The sequence below is a fragment of the Microdochium trichocladiopsis genome, assembly GCF_020744255.1.
Source record: "Microdochium trichocladiopsis strain MPI-CAGE-CH-0230 chromosome Unknown B0I36scaffold_11, whole genome shotgun sequence".
Lineage (NCBI taxonomy): Eukaryota > Fungi > Ascomycota > Sordariomycetes > Xylariales > Microdochiaceae > Microdochium > Microdochium trichocladiopsis.
Window position 1 is genome coordinate 654,140 of NW_025763554.1, and position 19,153 is coordinate 673,292.

At 57.4% G+C, this 19,153-nt stretch overlaps 8 protein-coding genes across 8 annotated transcripts; 3 read left to right on the top strand and 5 right to left on the bottom strand.

Moving 5' to 3' along the window:
- Positions 1 to 1,641: 1,641 nt before the first annotated feature.
- On the bottom strand, positions 1,642 to 3,153 carry B0I36DRAFT_335431 (uncharacterized protein). The gene has a single exon (XM_046155477.1). The coding sequence runs from the start codon at positions 3,114 to 3,116 to the stop codon at positions 1,698 to 1,700; it is 1,419 nt and encodes a 472-aa protein (XP_046006434.1). The 5' UTR covers positions 3,117 to 3,153; the 3' UTR covers positions 1,642 to 1,697.
- A 1,831-nt stretch (positions 3,154 to 4,984) lies between these two features.
- B0I36DRAFT_354473 (uncharacterized protein) lies at positions 4,985 to 7,087 on the top strand (the record flags this gene model as incomplete). The annotated part of the gene is made up of 1 exon (XM_046157322.1): positions 4,985 to 7,087. The coding sequence occupies one exon, from the start codon at positions 4,985 to 4,987 to the stop codon at positions 7,085 to 7,087; it is 2,103 nt and encodes a 700-aa protein (XP_046006435.1).
- Positions 7,088 to 7,595: 508 nt separating this feature from the next.
- On the bottom strand, positions 7,596 to 8,773 carry B0I36DRAFT_253838 (uncharacterized protein; the record flags this gene model as incomplete). Its single annotated transcript, XM_046150786.1, has 2 exons — positions 7,596 to 8,622; positions 8,694 to 8,773. 2 exons carry the CDS (start codon positions 8,771 to 8,773, stop codon positions 7,596 to 7,598), a joined length of 1,107 nt encoding a protein of 368 aa, XP_046006436.1.
- Positions 8,774 to 9,889: 1,116 nt separating this feature from the next.
- On the bottom strand, positions 9,890 to 10,393 carry B0I36DRAFT_252958 (stress responsive A/B barrel domain protein; the record flags this gene model as incomplete). The annotated part of the gene is made up of 3 exons (XM_046150720.1): positions 9,890 to 10,045; positions 10,143 to 10,253; positions 10,328 to 10,393. The coding sequence occupies 3 exons, from the start codon at positions 10,391 to 10,393 to the stop codon at positions 9,890 to 9,892; spliced, it is 333 nt and encodes a 110-aa protein (XP_046006437.1).
- Positions 10,394 to 11,312: 919 nt separating this feature from the next.
- Positions 11,313 to 12,161, top strand: B0I36DRAFT_252964 (acyl-CoA N-acyltransferase; the record flags this gene model as incomplete). The annotated part of the gene is made up of 3 exons (XM_046150721.1): positions 11,313 to 11,469; positions 11,518 to 11,648; positions 11,703 to 12,161. 3 exons carry the CDS (start codon positions 11,313 to 11,315, stop codon positions 12,159 to 12,161), a joined length of 747 nt encoding a protein of 248 aa, XP_046006438.1.
- Positions 12,162 to 12,237: 76 nt separating this feature from the next.
- On the bottom strand, positions 12,238 to 13,668 carry B0I36DRAFT_394886 (putative aldo-keto reductase; the record flags this gene model as incomplete). The annotated part of the gene is made up of 4 exons (XM_046161510.1): positions 12,238 to 12,971; positions 13,048 to 13,117; positions 13,217 to 13,416; positions 13,493 to 13,668. The coding sequence occupies 4 exons, from the start codon at positions 13,666 to 13,668 to the stop codon at positions 12,314 to 12,316; spliced, it is 1,104 nt and encodes a 367-aa protein (XP_046006439.1). The 3' UTR covers positions 12,238 to 12,313.
- A 577-nt stretch (positions 13,669 to 14,245) lies between these two features.
- Positions 14,246 to 16,357, top strand: B0I36DRAFT_368215 (uncharacterized protein; the record flags this gene model as incomplete). The annotated part of the gene is made up of 2 exons (XM_046159584.1): positions 14,246 to 14,322; positions 14,386 to 16,357. The coding sequence occupies 2 exons, from the start codon at positions 14,246 to 14,248 to the stop codon at positions 16,355 to 16,357; spliced, it is 2,049 nt and encodes a 682-aa protein (XP_046006440.1).
- Positions 16,358 to 16,509: 152 nt separating this feature from the next.
- On the bottom strand, positions 16,510 to 19,096 carry B0I36DRAFT_36377 (uncharacterized protein). Its single transcript, XM_046158869.1, has 6 exons — positions 18,920 to 19,096; positions 18,444 to 18,854; positions 18,187 to 18,374; positions 17,103 to 18,091; positions 16,801 to 16,945; positions 16,510 to 16,718 (listed from the first exon to the last, which is right to left on the bottom strand). Exons 1-6 carry the CDS (start codon positions 18,946 to 18,948, stop codon positions 16,663 to 16,665), a joined length of 1,818 nt encoding a protein of 605 aa, XP_046006441.1. The 5' UTR covers positions 18,949 to 19,096; the 3' UTR covers positions 16,510 to 16,662.
- Positions 19,097 to 19,153: the final 57 nt, after the last annotated feature.

Here is a 19,153-nt window from a genome sequence, read left to right on the forward strand (position 1 = left end):
GCAGCAGGCTGCAGCACGCGCATGCCATGGCAGACGCCAAGTCATGGCAGACGCCAAGTCTGTTGCTTGTCATCCATGATTGAATGATAGCTCCCAGCACCTGCCCACAGCCATCTCCGCAGCATCCGCATCCCTCGCTCCCTGTGGCTGGGAGCCTCCTCCTGGATGGGCATCCACGAGCGCGCGTACGTACGCTTACTTACGCTTACCTACTTCAAGTAACTAGCAGCCGCCGCTCAACGTTGGTGAGGGTGGTCCCAGCAATATCTGGTCATGCGCTTACTCGCAGCTCCGCACCGCGCTACCCTCTATCATCTTGGAACCCGCTCTCCGGCAGGCGACGCTAGCAGCTACTCCTTCCGCGTGCCAGCCTCGCAGAGGTGTGGAGACATCAAGTGACCACTTCCGCCCGTGAGCACGGCAAAGCATGGTACATAGAGGCACTGCAGTGCACCACCTGACCCTCGATAGCAAAGATACTGCTTCTACAGCAACAATCACCCAAATCCCAGCCGTCAAATTCAGCCTCAGCAACCCCCTCTGGCGGAGGCTTGTTTCCGGCCGAGTGCACTCACCTCGACAAATTTAATGATTGCCCGTGGTCTGGGATCCTGGCCCTGGAAGGAAGGCCATCTCCTGCTCACAACAACATCATCTTCGTTTCTGCTGAGTGAACTGCTGTCCCGAACACGATATACAAGTCTTCAGTCTCGGGGGGTGTATGCTATGCTGGTCCACTTCCATGCTTGATCTTGAGACAAGAGGCCGCCCGGCAGATACGAGTGCGTGAGTGCGGAGTCGCACACCATCCCGGCGCTCACGCTGGTCGCATAGTGGCGAATTTCCAATGCTTCAGGCTCAAAAAGATGATCATTTTGCTTCAATTTCATGTCTCACCCGGCACTTACAGGACATGGAAATTTCGTGTCTGCCCAACACTCGCAAGCGCACTAAACGTGTACATGGGTTCAAGTTTTTTTCCGGAAAGATCTCCGCCATCATGTTGCATTCCGGCTGCCCGCTCGCTGTGGTAGCGATGCACGTGGGGGACAGTCCATAGGCATAGGCAGAGGAGCTAACAACCCCCCCAGCGCTGCTGCCAAAAGTTCCATGGTTGCAAACAGCTGTGGGAGGGGATAGGCGCTAGCATTCGAGGTGTCGGCTGGTCGACATTACCGCCCTGCCCGACAGTGTTATTGGTGGGGACCAGAGACTGCGTGGACGGACCTCGGGCAAGCTATATACTGTGCAGCCATCGTGCAAGATCTGCAAGCAGATGGTCGTTTGTTCACAGCCAGCTGACAGTAGTGCGTGTCATGAGGCTCCAGATCTTTCGAGCCATGCAGGTTGATGGCTCGATTGTGTCCACCTCTCCGCAACAAAAGCTCGAGGAATCTTCACACGCCGGGCGGATACAGAATTGTGTACAACGAGGAGTGTGATTGTGTGGGCTTGACACAACCGCTATGACCCCTCTACACAGTGTATAAACAGGGCCTAGGTTCTCAACAGTACTCTAGTGCTGGCTCATAAACGGGGAGCCAGCCCTCAGATGATAAATGCCCCCAACGCTGGCTTTTGGAGGGCCCCGCGCTCAATACTATTCACCACTTTCCATCGTTATCAGTGAGAAGTTAGAGGTATTAGGAGAGGTCAGAATTGACGAGATACGCCAGATGACACGAACGTCTTTATAATTATAGCTCGACAGATGCGATATACTCTCGCAACCTTGTGCACGTCTCCAGGATCTGATCCGTCACGTCCGCCCACTCGCTCTTGCCGCCATCCTGCTTTCCAGCTCCGGTCGCGGGAAGATGCAGTTCAGTGTCACGGCCAGCCTCGACAATATCAAACCGGTGGCCAGCCCATGCTCCTTGCCACAGTTTACGCAGGAGAGGGTGGTGCTGCAGAACGTGATAATCACACCAATAAATCTGGGATAAAATCACATAGTCTGGTGTGAGCCACGAGGAGCCGGGGACGGCGAGGAACTTTGCCTTGTCCTCTGCTGCCGCCGGGGTCGAGGAGTTCGTCTGCTTCCGCTTCTTCAATGGTGGGCCTTGGTTGGCTTCAGAATCGTCGTTGTCGTCGTCGTTGTGGGCACCATCATCGCCTGCAATATCACTACTGTCCGGCGTGAGAGGCAGCTTCGCCTTCTCGGCATCTTTGTGTGTACCAGTATCGTCGGACCCGGAAACAACGAAGCGGACATACTCCCGGGTGTCCAGGTTCCTCAGGATCCAAGACTCGGCGGAACTCATCTCGAGCGGGTCCAGCGCCCGCGCCAGAGCGCCCCTCAACGAACAGGCGAGCCTCCGCCCTATCCTACCATCGGACAGCTCAGACCGAATGTGCTTTTCATAGGCCTCAACAAATATACGCTGCGGGTTGTTGCACTCGCCAACATCTTTCCACTGACCGTAGGCGTTCCAGTTCCACCTCCGGACGGGGTTCATGCCACGGATGAGCCCGAGGGCTCTGTATCTGCCGCGCCCGTTCCGGATACCGACGAGGACCTGCCCCTGCGGGTCGGATCGGGCGTTCCACTCCTCCATGTCGGCGACGAGTTGGGGGCAGTGTGCAAGAACAGAATCGGGAAGACCCGTCAGCCATGTGCTCGTGCAGATCAGAGGCTGGCCTGCCCAGATCCCTGCTCTACTGCTGCCCCCCAGACGGAAGAGGTCGCCGGCAACGACGTGGTGCCATAGCCGCCGGGAGCAGAGGGCCAGCGCGATCAGGGACTCCGGCTCGGTGGACAGGAAGGCTGTAATGAGTGACAGGATCTCCGGTGGGCAAGTATCGAAATGGCATTGTGTTTCTGCCAGGGGCTGGATCACCGAGGAGGAGGTCGTTACACTACTAGGTACATTGGCCACTTTTCCTGCTGGCGTGCTCGTATTGGGGGTTGATGGCCTGTGCAGGGGACTATTGTGGTGGAAAAGCGGGGTGGAAAGACGATATAGTCTCTGCCATGCGTTCAGTGATGTGCCGGAGGCAAGAAGCTTTTGAGGGTCTTGATGTTCGGGGAGTTTCTGAATTTGCTCGACATCAAGTGCGAGGATGTTCCAGCGGGGACTGGTGCGGGTAGTCTGGTCAGTGCCTGGGGGACACATGATGAGCTGGTATCATGTGAAGTGATATCGCGTTGATGGGCTGAGATGTGGAGGAAAGGACGGAAGAAGGAAGACGAGGGGTAAGAGGAGAGCAGCAAAGTCATATACATGGCCAGGCAGAAGGGCAGAACAACCTTGCGTGTAAGTGGGCACGGACCACCATAAGCAGGGGAATATGAGGCGCTGATTGGCTCAACGGAGGAGGCCCAGGAACCATGACTCTACAGCACACCTCCTCCCACAGTCTGATGCGCGGACTGCTATTGGTGCAGGGGGTGAGCTCATGCAACTCTTGTCCGGTTGTAAGAGGTCATCCTGACATACAAAGTGAGACAAATTCAGATCTTCCATGATTGAAAGTATAGCGGGGAAAACAAAACCGCCCACTTGGGGAGTTGCCTTTTGTCGAATAGCCTAGCAGAAACCACATTGTTCATAATAGGAGCTGCCAGTCCTCTGGCCAGTTAGCTCCATGGCTGATTCAAGCACTTTTCCAAGGCCTTGGATCGATGGGACGGGATTCAGCTTCAGCTCTGGGAAGATATCTAGTAGAGATCACAGTACGATCTCTAATCCAAATGTGATGTTGTTAGACATGGACGGCTAGTGCAAACACACAACCGTCGGATACTACTGTCGCTTCCAGACCCTCTCTGGGCCAGAATGCGACAGCTTGCTACGTGGTTGGTACTGCTTAATCTTGGAAAGGACGCAGGTGGTCTATCTAGCTGTCGAGTCAATAAATCGCAAATAGATCCGCATCACACATAAGCTCACATGCGGTAAGTGGATGAGTGAACTGGAGCCTATCAGTGCCTGCTCGGTTCTGCTTTCGCTCTCCCAAGTCCTGCTCAGGCTCTGTTCAAGGTCAAACCTTCAACACAAGCCAGAGGTCCAACATCGCACGGAGTTGAGGCGAATGGCATAGTTCGCCAAACGAAACGAGTGTGCACTGCACTCCCACATAAGTATTGTCAACGGTCGAATCATCCGGGCCTTGCTCTAAAAGTATAGTTGGTCCCTTGAAGCATGGATCTTCTCACGAAGCAATCTCACAGCCATTTCCAACATAGGCACGGCACAAGTCAATGTCGTGCTGCCAAGCTCAAGCTAGAGTGCTTAAGCTTATGTGCCGGCCTCGGCCTACCACTCTCTGGTTCTAGACCATTGATGCCTGTGGAGAAGATTTTTTGGGGCTCTTGCTTGTAATGGTTGACGAGCCATGACTGGTGTCAAACATTGAAGACATAGGACTCCACGTGAGTGATGGTACGGCCCCTGTGCGTTTTTACAGTGTCGTATCAGCCTCAGCAGGGGAAGTGTCCGCCCACCAATGAAACGCAGTGACGAGGGTGCTGGACCAGAGCCCCGGGGCATCCGGGCGATAAGGCCTGGGTCTGGGCGTCATTGTACTTATCGGCAGGCCCCGCCGAGCACGGGCCGGTGTTGAGTGGGCCTCTCCGGGCGTGGAGATTTGGAAAAGAAGGGGAAAACTCCGCATCACGCGGTGCGGAACCGTCGCCGTGCCAGGCTCAGGGGGGCTTAGCCTTGGGGCCTTGGGGCCTTGGCGGCCCTGGTGGAGGACAGGAGCGCTCCACCGGCTGTCCGCTCGACCTCGGCACATGTGCTGCATCGTCTTGTGCGCGCCTGCGCTGTGCCGTGCGCTTTGCCGGCCCGAGCCCATTACTTCATGACGTGCCCTCGCGCCTGCCTCTTCCACCACTCTTCCCTCCCTCCCACTGACCGACCTCATCAACACAAACCACCATCACCACCACACAAGGGCAGCATCACCAGTCAATACCCTTCGCATCCAAAGCAGCTCAGCACTGCCCGCACAGCACCAGCACTGCAACCACACCGCCGCCATGCCGCGCCCCAATCCAGACTGGGTCCAGGCCCTGACGCCCTCGGGGCCCCAGGGCTCAGAGCTGCTGGCCCAGGAGCGCGCAAAGTCGTCCCTCAACATCGACCAGCTCGCCAGCTTCATGTTCACCGACGAGGTCCTCGAGCGCAAGGCAAAGATCCTCGCCATCCTCCAGGCCCACCCGACCTTTGACAAGTCCCAAAACTACTTCCGCGGCCGCACCGAGCGCTTCGAGGCCGCACTCGCCCGCGCAAAGGCTCTCCGCCAGCTCAGCGAGAAGCACAACTGGTCCGACGATGATTACGTAATGGCCAACGACCTCATCAGCGAGCCCACCCCTTATGGCCTCCACGCGACCATGTTCCTCAAGACCCTCGAGGAGCAGTCCACCCCTGAGCAGAAGAAGCGCTTCCTCGAGCCCGCCAAGCGCTACGAGATCATCGGCTGCTATGCCCAGACAGAGCTCGGTCACGGCTCCAACGTCCGCGGTCTCGAGACCACAGCCACCTGGAACCCCGAGGACAAGACCTTCACCCTCCACTCGCCCCACCTCACTGCCTCCAAGTGGTGGATTGGCTCCCTCGGCAAGGCAGCCAACCACGCCGTCGTTGTCGCTCAGCTCATCATCAGCGGCAAGGTTTACGGCCCCCACCCCTTTGTTGTCCAGATCCGGGACCTTAAGACCCATGAGCCCCTAGAGAATGTCCACGTTGGCGACATTGGCCCCAAGTTTGGCTACAACACCATGGACAATGGATTCCTCCTCTTCAACCACTACAAGATTCCTCACATCAGCCTGCTGGGCCGCTTCTCAAGCGTCGACCCCAACACGAGCAAGTACATTCGCCCGTCCAACCCTGCGCTCGTCTACGGCACCATGACATACATTCGGTCCGGCATCGTCTTCCAGTCGGGCTCGACACTCGCCCGTGGTGTTACCATCGCGACTCGCTACTGCGCTGTCCGCAGACAGTTCCAGGATCGCGACACTCCCAAGGGTGCCCCTGCCGGCGAGAACCAAGTCATTGACTACACCATGGTGCAGTTCCGCATCCTGCCTCTGCTCGCGGCCTCTTATGCCCTGCACTTTACTGGCCGGAGCATGCTGAATCTTTACAATGCCAACCAGAAGCGCATGGCCCAGTTTGGCAAGGCCGGCAAGAACGACTCCCGCCGGTCCCCTGGACCTGAGGAGATCAATGCCGGCAGCGATCTCCTCGCAGATCTTCACGCCGTCTCCTGCGCGCTCAAATCCTTCTCCTCGACCACTGCTGCTGAAGGTCTCGAGGTCTGCCGCCGCGCATGCGGTGGTCACGGCTACTCTGCCTTCTCTGGTATCGGCTCCTGGTACGCCGACTACCTGCCAACTGTCACCTGGGAAGGTGACAACTACATGCTCACGCAGCAGGTTGCCCGGTACCTGCTGAAGTCTGCCCGCCTTGTCCTGGCTGGCAAGGCGCCTGACAATGATGGCATCGCCAAGACGTTCAAGAACTTTGTCCGCCGGCAGGACTTTGGTGCTGCCTTTGATGTTCTCGACAGCGACCAGGACCTCGTCGATGCTTTTGGCTGGCGTGTCGCCTTCCTCTCCTTCGAGGCCCTCAGGCACCGCGACGAGGACAAGCAGTCTTGGAACTCGTTGCTCATCGACTTCTGGCGCCTCTCGACCGCGTACGCGCAGTACATGGTGGTCAAGAACTTCTACGAGGCGCTGCAGTCCACCGAGACCACATCCCAGCTCGACCCAGAGACGGTTGCCCTGCTGCACAAGCTGTTCCAGCTCTTTGCGCTGACGCACCTCTCCTCGCACGCCTCCGAGTTCTTCACCTCTGGTGCCACCACGGTGCGCCAGATCCAGCTCGCCCGGACGAAGCGCACCCTGGCCCTGCTCAATGACATTCGTCCCCACGCCGTCCGGCTGGTTGACGCCTGGAAGTTCCCAGACTGGCAGCTCGACTCGGCCCTGGGTCGCGAGGATGGCAAGGTGTACGAGGACTTGTTCCACCGTGCGTCGCAGGTCAACCCTCTCAATGACATTACCATTGATCCGTATCCCAACTCGGGCGTGCTGTTCAAGAGCCGTGGCGAGAAGGCCAAGCTGTAAGGATTCTTGACGAAATGTAACACCGCGCATACCTTATAGCATTATTCTCTTTGGATGAAATAGGCGCAACGACATCTGCTTGACCATGTTGTATTTTTTGGGGGTAGGCTTATCGGAGCTTTGCATATCATGGTTCTCGCCCACGGACGGTTTTATTAGAAGTCACCTTCGTTGGTAGCATACATAGAGCATCATAGAAGGGTCGTATTTCATGTCCAATATTGCAAAGATGCCCCACGGCAGCGACTAGAAGTCGAGTCCAAAAAACAACAGCAACGTGAAGAATACATGAAGGCAGTCACGCCTTGAATTTGCGAATAGAACTCCCGCTATATGGAAAATCAAATCACCATATCTTCCCAGGTTTATTACCGAGCCATCATCACCTTGGGGAGTCCGGCTTGCCACCAGGGCGATCACCTCCTTGACTGGAAACTAGAGCGCGCCAGGAGTCAGTCAGTCAGCTAAAGAATCATCACAAAGCCAGCCGGCACACCAATGCTTCCACCTACTTCTCAAAGTAAAATTGCCCGAGCTTGTCCTCGGCGCCCCGTGGCGGATTCCCCAGGGCGTGAGCGCCAACCTCGCTCTCCCCGTTGTCCAGGCGCTCGCGGATGAGCCGCTCGGCGGCGCTCTCGCGGCTCGCGGGACCACCGACGCCTTCGCGCAGCGCGCTAGTCTGCGGCTGGCCGGGGAGCACAGGAATCTGATTTTGTGACGTGGCGTCGTCGTTGGTGGCGGAGCTGTGAGGATGGGAATCCCGAAAGTCGCTTGCCCGGCTGTTGCGCAGGACCGCGGCATCAGACAGCCCAGAGCTGCTCCGTTCCAGCCCCCATGCAGTAGCGCTGGCGGACGACTGCTGCTGCTGCTGTAGACCCCCGGGTAACGGACGGCGCTGATATATCGGCCCACTGACTGTGCTGTTTGCGCCTTCGCCGAAACCAACCAGGCTAGCAGTGCCGTCGTCGCTCATGTGGTCGTGGTCCTCGAAACCCCCGACCGAGTGGTTGGTCATATCCTCGTCCTGATCGATGGCGCCAGCGACCGAGTCAATGTCCATGTTGCCGCGGTAATTGGACGGGTTGCTCATGAAGTCGTCGTCGACCTCGGTATTGGTACCGCCCATCTCGGAGTGGTTGTCGCCGCCCTCGGTGGTTGTGCGGCCGCCCACGCTGCCCGTGGCCGATGCCGAGCCGACAGTGCTCATCTTATTGGCAGCAGTCGGCTGGCCATTGGAGTCAAAATACGCGGGCGCGCCGCCAGGGTATGCGGGGAAGCCGGTCGAGGTTGGGGTTGTCTGCTGATTGCCACCGGCGGCATGATGACCGCCAGGTCGGAGGGTTGAGACGCGCTCGAGGCCGGCGAGACGGCTGATGCGGTCCGCGCGCTCGGCCTCGAGGCTGTTGGTCGAGGGATTGTGCTGGTGGCCGCGGCCCCCAAAGTGCTGGAGAGGGTGGGCATGGCCGCGGTGGCCATCTTTGATGGCCGTTGTGGAGATTGCGGAGAGCGAGGTGGTGGTGCTGGTGGGGGTGCCACTGGATCAAGCGCGCAGGGCATGGTCAGCGACGGTCATTGAGGGGGAGCGCCCGGCAGCGCGTGTACTCACGGCATGTCACTGGGCGTGTCTGGATTTGACCCCGGCGGCGGGATGTTGATGAGCATGGGGCCTGTCTGTGATTGCGACATGGCGAACGAGGAGGGCGTCGTGGGCGGAATTGCCGATGACGTGATGACGGTGCCGAGAGAAGGCGGACGGCGCGATGATGGCCGAGGAGGATGTCGGGGACGGCGGGAAGCTGCGCAGGCGAGGCGCAGGGGAAAGGATGGCGAGCTTCAAGTCGAGGATGGAGGATGGAGGATGCGGCGGGAAGTGAAGCTGAACCTTGAATGGGGAGAGCAGGACAGGGCAGGGCAGGGCAGGGCACATGGTTGGCGGGGTTGGGCGCTGAGTTTCTGGAAGCCCCAGGCAGACGCGCAGGCAGGAAGGCAGGAAGGCGCCGCCCTGCATACAGCCAAGCATCACATGTGGGGGGCAGGCCTCCCGGCCTGCGTCAAGTCTCTGTCTTGCTTGCTTCCCAATGTCCACGAGTTCATTCAACGACATGCTTTTGACATGCATATCAAGAATTGGACGAGGCGGCTTCAAGCCTGGCATAGGCATTCAGTTCTTGATTGAGCGATGGGCTTCTTTTGAGCAGCTTGCATCCAGCAGGGCGGATATCCATTGTTCGCTTCCTCGTCAACGCTAACCGAGAACGGTCATCTCACGGCCACGCTTTGACGGATTGCTCTACGATGCGCACGGCTGCGCCATGGGACCTGCATGATGCAGATTGCTTGAGGCACAGTCTGGACCATTCTGTGTATCTCGCATGCCCGTCTCGGGCTCCAGACCACTCCGTTTCAGGCCTGACAACATGCGAAAGGCACCTGCAGAGGCAAATGACGTAGCCGTGGCTGTCATGCATGGCTGCCAACGTGGCTGTGGGGCCGGCCCACGACCGGATCCCCGATCAAGAGCAGAGGCTTAGTCAGCATCTCGTCTCTCCCGCGCGAGCACCAGAAGATCACGGATACATTGGTCTGCATTTTCCTGGCCTGGTCTCGCGGAAGAAGTTGGTGGCATTGACTTATTGGGAAGCGAGAGCTCCAAGCTATTATTTTATTGCTGCACACTAGTGCTTAAGAGAAACCCTGCGATACTTTCGATGTCTGCAACATTGCGGAAAGTTTGTGATTGTACTGCTCCTTTCTCGTTGCTTTCCCCCTTCCGAGCCCTAGAGTCAATGCAGAAAGACACCCTCAGAACTTGCCAGGCGAGAAATCATGCACATGGACCTTATCCACGACATCTGTCAGGCTATCCTTGAACTTGATGTGTGCCGGGTCGTCGTCAACATAGTAGTCCCTGTCCTCCTCGTTCTCAAACTCAAATATGAACGGGTGTGTCATGCCTTGCTGTTTTCGTTCATCGAGTCGCAAAATTTCAGTATTATAATCTCTCCATGGCACAGGTGCTGCCCCAAGTCTGGATGGGCGGCTGGGCTTTGCTCACCTGCAACCCCTCCTTGCTGTTGTCACGCCCTCCGCCGTGGACTTTGACGTATGGCTTGCCGCTTTTGGGGTGCACGCATTGTGTCCCCAGGGCTAGCATGCGGTCACAGGCCTGTTTGGCTCGATTAGTATTGCTGTCTTTCGGCATCTCCAAGACTGATCAAGGCGGGATGGGGAATCGCATACAGCTTGCACCTCATCTTCGGGGACGAGGGTCTTGAACTTGAAGATGACAACATGGTAGACGGTCATGGCTGCAGGTTGCTCTTCCGTGCTGTCGTCTAGGTCAAGCTTGATGACAAGACAAGTGAGGTTTGTATCGTGTTCAGCCGGAGGAACAGGAATTGCCCATGAAAAAAGGTCGGCAATGGCCATAATTTGGGGTTACCCCTCACCTCCTCTGATGACTAATGTGCGTCACTATGATCGCTGTCAATCTCCAACTCAGTCCCAATCGTCGTCAAGTATGCCCTGGAGTAGAGTGAACTAGAAACAACGATGTGCAGGCAGTGGCGTGACAACAACGTTTCTGTGTTGTGGTGTCAGGAGATTGCGCTTGAGCTCTCCAAATCTATTGGGGCTTTTCGGGAGCTTCGCCAGACTACAGGAGCCGGACAAGTTCTGCAGGCACTCGGACGTCTTAGCAATCAGATAGCAGATGCCCTTGGCTGGGCTCCTCTATGAACCTGAATACTATAGTTCTCTTGGTAAACTACTCACTTCAGAAGATGCAGTTTGTATTCGGCTTCCTTCTGCGTTGCGGACACAACCCGCTTCCCCCGCCCTGGCCCCACACGTCTAGGACCCTGATCTTCGTACTTCGCTAAGCCAGCACCCTTTTCTACTGCCAAAGTTAAAGCTGCATGAGAGCCGTATGGCAGGCTGTCGTTCGGCAGAGCGAAAGCGCTTATTCTAGCAACACATTGAGAGCGCCGAGTCACTGTTCACCCAGACCGGATTGCAGACGATCAATGCAAGCACACCGGACTTTGGCCAACCATGCCCCCCTCTGAGTCAAGTAGGGGTGCTTATCCGATCTCGGATCTCTTTCTGGCCCCGAAGCGCCAGGCCACTTCCGATCCGCAATCTCCCCGTCAAGGACTTATTTCTCCAGCACCCTCGCACACGTTTTTTGAGGCACCAGGGCAGCTTCATCAGATACCTACCAACAATGACAACCCTCTTTCCGACCACCCCGCTCGGCCCAGCCGTGGCCGACCTGTCCCCAGCACTTGCCCCCTCTAAGCAAACCCGCCTCCAGGGAAAATACGTGGCGCTCGAGCCCTTGGACACGGAAAAGCACGCCGCAAGCCTTTACCGTGCGCTATGTGAGGTCCCGGCCCAAGTTTCGCCCTCTCGCGGCGGAGCGGGAGGAGCAGAAGAAGAAGCCAGTGCGTGGCCCGGGTGGGCGTATCTCGCCGCGGGACCGTTTGCCAGCGAGGCAGAGTTCACGCAGCAGATCCGGGCGTACAGCGAGGGCAGCGGGGACCCGTTCTTCTACGCCGTCGTCGCGCAGCGGGACATCGCAACTCCCAACCCCACTACCACCACTGCGGATAAGATCACGACGCCAGCTGGCTCCGCGGTGGGCTGGATATCCCTGCTCAACGTCGAGACGGCGCACAAGAGCGTCGAGGTCGGCCACGTGGCCTTCTCGCCGGTCCTGCAGCGCACGGTCGAGTCCACAGAGGCGTTCTTCCTGCTCATCCGGCACGCCTTTGAGGCCCTGGGGAACCGCCGCGTGGAGTGGAAGTGCGACACGCTCAACGCGCCGAGCCGCCGGGCCGCGGAGCGGCTGGGCATGAAGCCCGAGGGCGTGTTCAGGAAACACCGTATCCTGAGGGGGCGGAGCCGCGATACGGCGTGGTTCTCGATTGTGGACGACGAGTGGTCTGGTGAAGCGGAGGATGGGAAGCGACAGGGGCTGAAGGCCAGTTTTGAGGAATGGTTGCGGGACGACAATTTTGATGAGAATGGGAGGCAGAAGAGAAGTCTGGAGCAAGTACGGGCTGATATTTAGTAGACATGTGGTGACTTGCATATAGAGTAAGGACAGATAGACGTTAGGGCGTGCCTAGACAGATAGAAAGACTAAACACTCGAGCTAAGCCAAGAAAAGCTCCCTCCTCCGGGCTACTCCATGTCCCGCCGTTATCAGACGTGCCCCCCAGCTCACTCTTCCTTGGTTTCGAGGAACTTGAAGTGCTTGAACGCCTCGGGGAGAGTCGCACCCTCCAGCGCATTGGTCTTCAGAAACTCGTCTATGTCGCGCAACTCCTCCTCACTCAACTCAACGTCAACGGCAGCCCAGTTCTCCTCGAGATACTGCATCCTTTTGGTGCCGGGGATCGGGAAGATATCCAGACCGCGACTCAGCAGCCATGCAAGACTCAACTGTGCGACAGTGCACCCCTTTCTATCAGCAAACTCCTCGAAGAGCTTGACGACCTTGGCGTTATGCGCCATGTTGTCCGGCTGGAAGCGCGGCATGCTCTGGCCGCGGTGGTCGTTGCTTCCCAGAGCGCCGCTCGACGACGCCCCGATCGAGTCCACCGCCGCACCAGCAGTGGCAGCGGCAGCGGTGGAGGAAGAAGGGGCAGCTTGATGGTAGTCGGCCGTGATGACGCCGCGGCTCAGGGGGGTCGCTACGACCAGGGCGACGCCGAGCTCGCGGCACGTTGCGAGCAGGTTGTCGCCCGAGGCGTTCTCAATCTCCCGCGAGAAGGGCGAGTACTCGAACTGCACGGCGGCGACGGGCGCGATCTTGACCGCGCGCCGGAGCGTAGCAGAGGAGACGAGAGAAAGGCCGATGTGCTTGATTTTGCCGGCACTATATTGATCAACAATGTTCTTGATCAGCGTAATCCAGTCGTGTTCCTGCAGGACAGGGGCACATCAAGACGCACTCTTGGAGTTCTTTGAGAGCCCTCATGGTCTCCTCGATGGGTGTGTCGTAGTTCAAGCTGTGCGCATAGTCTAAGACATCATCAGCCATGATTCAAGAAGGGGATCATACTTCATGAATGGTCGTGTTGACTGAGAAGACGCTTATCCGAATTCAGCAGCATCACTTACATAGGTCGATATAGTCGACGCCAAGCTTTGCCAGGCTGTCCTCGCAGCACGACTTGCAGTATTCAGCACTGCTGTCCACGGAATAGTCTCTAGCATGATGTCCCTTCAACCATCCGAACTTTGTGGCCAGGAAGACCTCGTTTCGCTTCCCAGTGCGCTTGAACCATTTCCCAACGAGGCTCTCGCCATCTCCGTACATACTGCGTGGTTTTGTCCATGTTAGAGAGCATATCTGGCGGTTTGATCTAAGAGCAATGGCTTGTAAATGGAGCATACTCCGCAGTGTCCCAAAATGTCTGGCCTAGTTCGAGTGCGCGATCGAGCAGGGCGAATCGATCCTCGTCGGATGGTGTACTGCCGTATACGGGAAGCGACATTCCCATTAGACCAAGGCCGATGCGGGAGACAAGAGGGCCATTCTTGCCCAGCGGTGCAGTATAGGACTTGGTCATGGTGATTATAGGTTTTGGTTGGAAGGGGGACTAATGATGCTTGCTGGACGTAATGTTTTTGGTGTGTGTGTTTGATTCCTAACTGGCGAGGAGGGCTAGTGAGGTTATATATATACCAAGCGCGACCTTTGATCGTCCAAACCCCCAGCGCCATGATGACTTGGTAACGCTGTTGAGTACATGCCCAAGCTGGCCCCCCAGTGAGCGGACATAAGACTCGGCTTGCGATTTGGAATTCTTTACCCCAAAGACCTGACCTTGTACTACTGAAACATGACTTTGCCATCGCTGACGGTGTAGCACGTATTGTAATGCACACAGGACAGGGTAGTTCCACAAATCACGGCCCACTATATGTCGGCTGCTGATTGGTGAGAAGGCGGGGATGACACAGGGACAGCAACTTGGAGCTGGGCAAGTCTCCACCGTTGTCAGCCAGTCAGATCTCGTCGTTGGCGAGCTGGGTGCACCTTCCTCCGGGATTAACGGCCCAGGTCCACGTCCTCTATGGCCTTGCCCACGATCCTGCTCGCGTTCATGTCTTTTCTCTCGGCTATCACCACTTGCGATTGGTACCATGCCCACGAGCTCACTTAATAGAAAAGCTGGAGCTCCGTCCCGTCGCAGGGTCAAGTCGGGGTGCCAGACATGCAGGTAAGTACACGCGAATGGCCTAGCAGACGCTCCACTCGCAGTTGCTGACACCTTGATGGCCAGAGCTCGCAAGGTGAAATGTGACGAGGCATTCCCCCAATGCCGCCGTTGCCAGGCGGGTGGATTTGACTGCGCGGGCTATGGCATCTGGGGCGGCGGCGGCAGCAGCAGGAGGATTAAGGAGGATGCTGTCGACATCTCAGACACGCTGCAGCGGGCACCAAGACGAGTCGCAGAAGAGAAAAACAGGGGTCTTCCGTTGCTGATGCCTTCTTGGGTCCCGGGCCTGTCCAGTATCGACGAGAGCGATCGGCCTCTGTACACATGGTTCCGGGAACGGGCGACCCTCAAGCTCCTGCACTCGACCGGCCACGACTTCTGGGCGCATATTGTTCTCCCTGCCGCCCACAGCGAGCCTCTGCTGCTACATGCATGCCTCGCCCTGAGCTCTGCACACAAGAGAGGCCTGCTCAGCTTTCCAGGGACAACTTTTGCGACCACAGACACGCCTGCCCACCTCCATACACAGACACTCCAGCACTACGTCAAGGCAGTCAAGCATCTACGACGAGAAGCCAATCCGGCCAGCCACGACCCCAATAATGGATCGGAATCACTGCAACTCACCCTCATCGTGTGCATCGTGTTTGTCACCATCGACCTCTTCCGAGGCCACTTCCAATCTGCGCGCATCCACATGCAGAACGGCATCAGGCTGCTCCTTCTATATCAGAACCTTGACTACACCACGACAGAGGTCACCACTCTCAAGCCATGCCGCAGGCAGGCCGATTTCTGGATCGTCCAGACATATCTGAGCGCGCAGACACAGCTGGGGCTGTTGTCCCTGCCAGAGTGCTGGCCCTTGGTTGTCCCTTCAGAGACCGTCGTCCTGCCACAAGCGTTCAAGACCCCATTGGAGTCATGGTGCTGCCTACAGGCAATATTTGCCCACATCTTTCAATTCCAGCGGGCCTCACGAGCTGCGGCCAGAGTCGAACCCGGCTTGGAAGGTGGTGCTCTAGCCACTGGTCAAGCGGTGCAGCCGGACAGACTCGCGGTAATGGCACTACTGCAAGAACAAAAACGAGCAATCCAGACGCAGCTAGACGCCTGGCTGGCCACCGTGCAAGCGTCAGACCGCGTCTTGGGGCGTGCGTGTGAGACTTCTATAGAGTCGGCCAAGTATTACTCCATCACTCGCGCATACCACATCCAGGCATGCATCATGCTGGCACGGGCTGCTGACAATGGGAGCGAAGCGGATGATGAGATGGCTTACGATTTGCAACACACCAATCAGCTCAGAACCATTCTGGAGCATATGGTAGGGCTCTCTAGGATGAGCCGAGAGGCGATGCAACGGCGGCGGCAGCAGCAGCAACCGCAGCAGCGACAAGAACAAAACCACAGCAGCAACGGTGCCACAGAGAGTTCTTCATCTCCCTCCGGGAGCTCGGCCTCCTTCTCCTCCGTTTCCACGCCATCGACAACAGCACCGGCAAGCCCAATATCGCTTCTGTACGACCACGACAAAGTGCAAGGTCTAGCCTCAGCACCCGGGGTGTTCACGGCAGACATCTTGCACTCCTTCATCGACTGCGGCTGGATTCCCGCGCTCTTCTTCCTCGCCACCAAGTGTCGCGTGCACCGTATCCGGCACCAGGCCGCCCGCCTCCTGGGGGCATCGCACCACCGCGAGGGGCTTTGGGACTCACGCATCACGGCCCTGGCTGCGCGAAAGGTGATTGATCTCGAGGAGCGCGGGTTCTACGAGAAGATTGGGTATGACCCGGATAAAGTAGCGTACGAGTTGTATGAACTGCCAACGCGGTATGATTTGACGCTGCCGAGGATCCCAGCGGAGAGGAGGTTCAGAGATGCCAGACTGGTCACGGCCGGGGAGCCGGTTGAGGCAGTTATGCTCATGGGTAGAGGCGGGCTGAGGAGCGACAAGCGGACAGCGGAGAAGTGGGATGCTGAGCGATGTATTGCTGTCTATGATGTCGCATCGCAGAGATGGCAGGACAACTAGCAAGCTCGTCACCACGAAAAGAATCGTGTATCGGTTCCTCAAAGGTGAATTGGTGGCTAGCCCATATGCAACCACCGTCTCATTCCACTCCACGCACAAAACCCCATAGAACTCCAAAGCCGTGATGGGCAGCACAAACAAGCGTTCACATTTGACCTCAGATCGGACCGGGGTCTTGCTAGAGATTCTTGGTATACAGAGTGCGATCGATGACTTCAATCCTGTCCCGCGCTTCACACACAGGTCTCGGTTTTAAGAACAATATGACGCTTGCGTTGATTCTGCTGAGGAAACATACAAACGCGTCAGGACGGCGAGTTTCCGTCTGGATAGAACAGGGCCTCGATACCTTCCCGTCGACCTGGCGGAACCGAGTTAGTGTATACCATTCCAAGCATGAGACTTGTCGTTGATTAGCCGTAGCCGAATGTTCTAGGACTAACCTCCCGTCCGCGGATCTCTCCGCTCATAAAAGCTGCCGATGCGCAGGACCTCCCTCAGCAGCTGGGTGTTCTTGGCGAACACGGCCCCGACAGCCGCAGGAGTGGACGAGGAGCATAACTGGCAGAAAACATCGAACTGCTGTAGCTGTGACATGGGAGAGCTGGGTTAGCGGGAGGACTAGCATTTCTTTTTTTTTTTCTTTTTTGAGTGGGCGTCATCGAGCTTTGACAAAAGGGTGTGGTTGGTTATGAAGAAGTGTAGCGGGGAAGGGGGGAAAAGAAGGCGTGGGCACCAGACGTACTACCCAGTCATACATCCTCGTATGACGCCGGCTGCGGACAATACATTCGCGTATCGCGCGGATCTGCGGGCTCGATTCAATCTTCGCTGCCATTAATACATTATCGAGCGCAGCGGCAGGAGGAGGATCCGAGGTTCCCAACATCCTCAGTGTTGTTATCGTTGTCGTCGTTGTTGCCAGCGGGGACGGGGAGAACTCGTTGTTCGCAAGACGGGTCAGGATCTCATGCGTGAGCACCACCGTGGCGGCAACGAGGATCTGGCCGACCTGGAAGTTATGAAGGTCAATGTCCGCGGCAAGCGCGTACTCGACGATGTGCATCACGGCGTGCGCGTGCTTGTGACACTCCGACTGCCAATCCGCAGCCTGTGCCGCCGCGGAGAACGAGAAGCTAGGCGGCGAGGTAGTTGCGGTGGTGGTGGTGGTGTGAGACGGCGAGTGGTGGAACCACGAAAAGGGATCCAGGAGGGAGCAGAAATGGATGACCTGGCCCACATGGTTGTCGAGCAGGTGCATAAAGAGAAATATCCGGATTGACTCTTTCGCGCGGTGTCTGGCGAGGTTCTCCTCCGTGCAGAGGAGTGACGCGTCCCAGCTTTCCCTGAGGAGGCGGTGTTCTTCGCTCAGCGAGGTCAGGGTCTCTGATATATCACGACTTCCGGCAGTCCAGTACGCCGTGCAGGCTGCGTGTAGAAGCCTCGACAGCCTCAGTATGTGGTCTGGTATTGCCATGCTGGCGGGGTTCATTGCGCTGCTGTTGACCACGCTCGTTGTGCGCCGCTTCAAGGCCCAGAACTCGTCCTCGTTCATGACTGTGGGAGTCGCGTATTGCGAGCTGATAAGGAGTGGTAGCCGCAGCGAGCCGGAGACGAGGTGGTCCATAATCATCATCGTGGCGACGAGGCGGCGATCAAGCTCGATCCGGATTGGGTCGATCTCTGAGTCGAACTCCATGATTCGCAGTAGCTGGATCATGTTGGCTGCGATGCCTGCCGTGGTCCAAAATCCAGTCAGCATAAGCTGTCAGTAAGAAATCGGCGTTCCTTCTGTTGCCGATAAGTCACGGTGCGACTCGAGCACATACTGAGGAATGTGTGAGCCTGGGCAGGGCCGCCGTATGCTAGCTTGTACGTGCTGAGCAGTATGTATACCTGGATGTTGGTGATGCTCAGGCGGTCAAAGTCCTGCTGGAGCAGACGCCGGGCGTGGTCGAACATGAGTTCTCCTCGGTTGGCAGTGGAGCCGTCGTCGTCAAACGGTGCATGAGAGAATCTGCAACCAATGGGTTAGCATCATCTCGAGAATCCCGATTTCAGTGTGGGCCGGGAATGCCACAATTACCGGATAGCGAGAGCCATGATTGAGTAGAGCAAGATCTTGGGAACCTCGCCAAGGGCCAGTTGTCGAAGCATCGTTTCCTCGTCCAGCATGAAGTGAATATCGCTGTAATGGATAAAGTACAGCTGCACCAGCGACTGCGCCAGCTGGCCCTCCCGCAGGACGTCCTGGGGCCGGCCACGGCTGATGTCCAAGCCCACATAGCCACCTCGGAGGCGGTACACCGGAGAAGAATCCGCCGCGGCGGGTGGGTAGGCTCCAGCGGTGGGCAAGTCGGGGATTATGCCAGGCACTGCGCCGCTTGGCCGTGAATCGTCATGTATTGCCGGCTCATATGAGCACGGCAGGTCGCGGGTGGAGCAGCGCACACATGCTCGCTGACCAGCCTGGGCTACGCATTTCAGCTTCTTGGACCTGGGCAGAGGAGGAGAGTGAGTCAACAGGCCTCGGCTCGGTGGGGTCCATGTGCAACAATTTACCTGCAAGCGCTACACGCATTTGGTGCCATCTGGTAGTTGCTCCACGGAGCTCGAGCATGTCGAGCGCGTCTGCAAGCAAAGTAGCGTTGTCGGAGACCTGGCGCTCAATTGGAGAGTTAGGTTAGTCTGCAGCCATCCAGCTGGCGGTCAGCTGCCCTGCTATTTGGTATGCGATGCTTGCACGGTGCAAGGTGCCGCAACCCCAGTTGCAACTATCCCTTTATCAACATGATG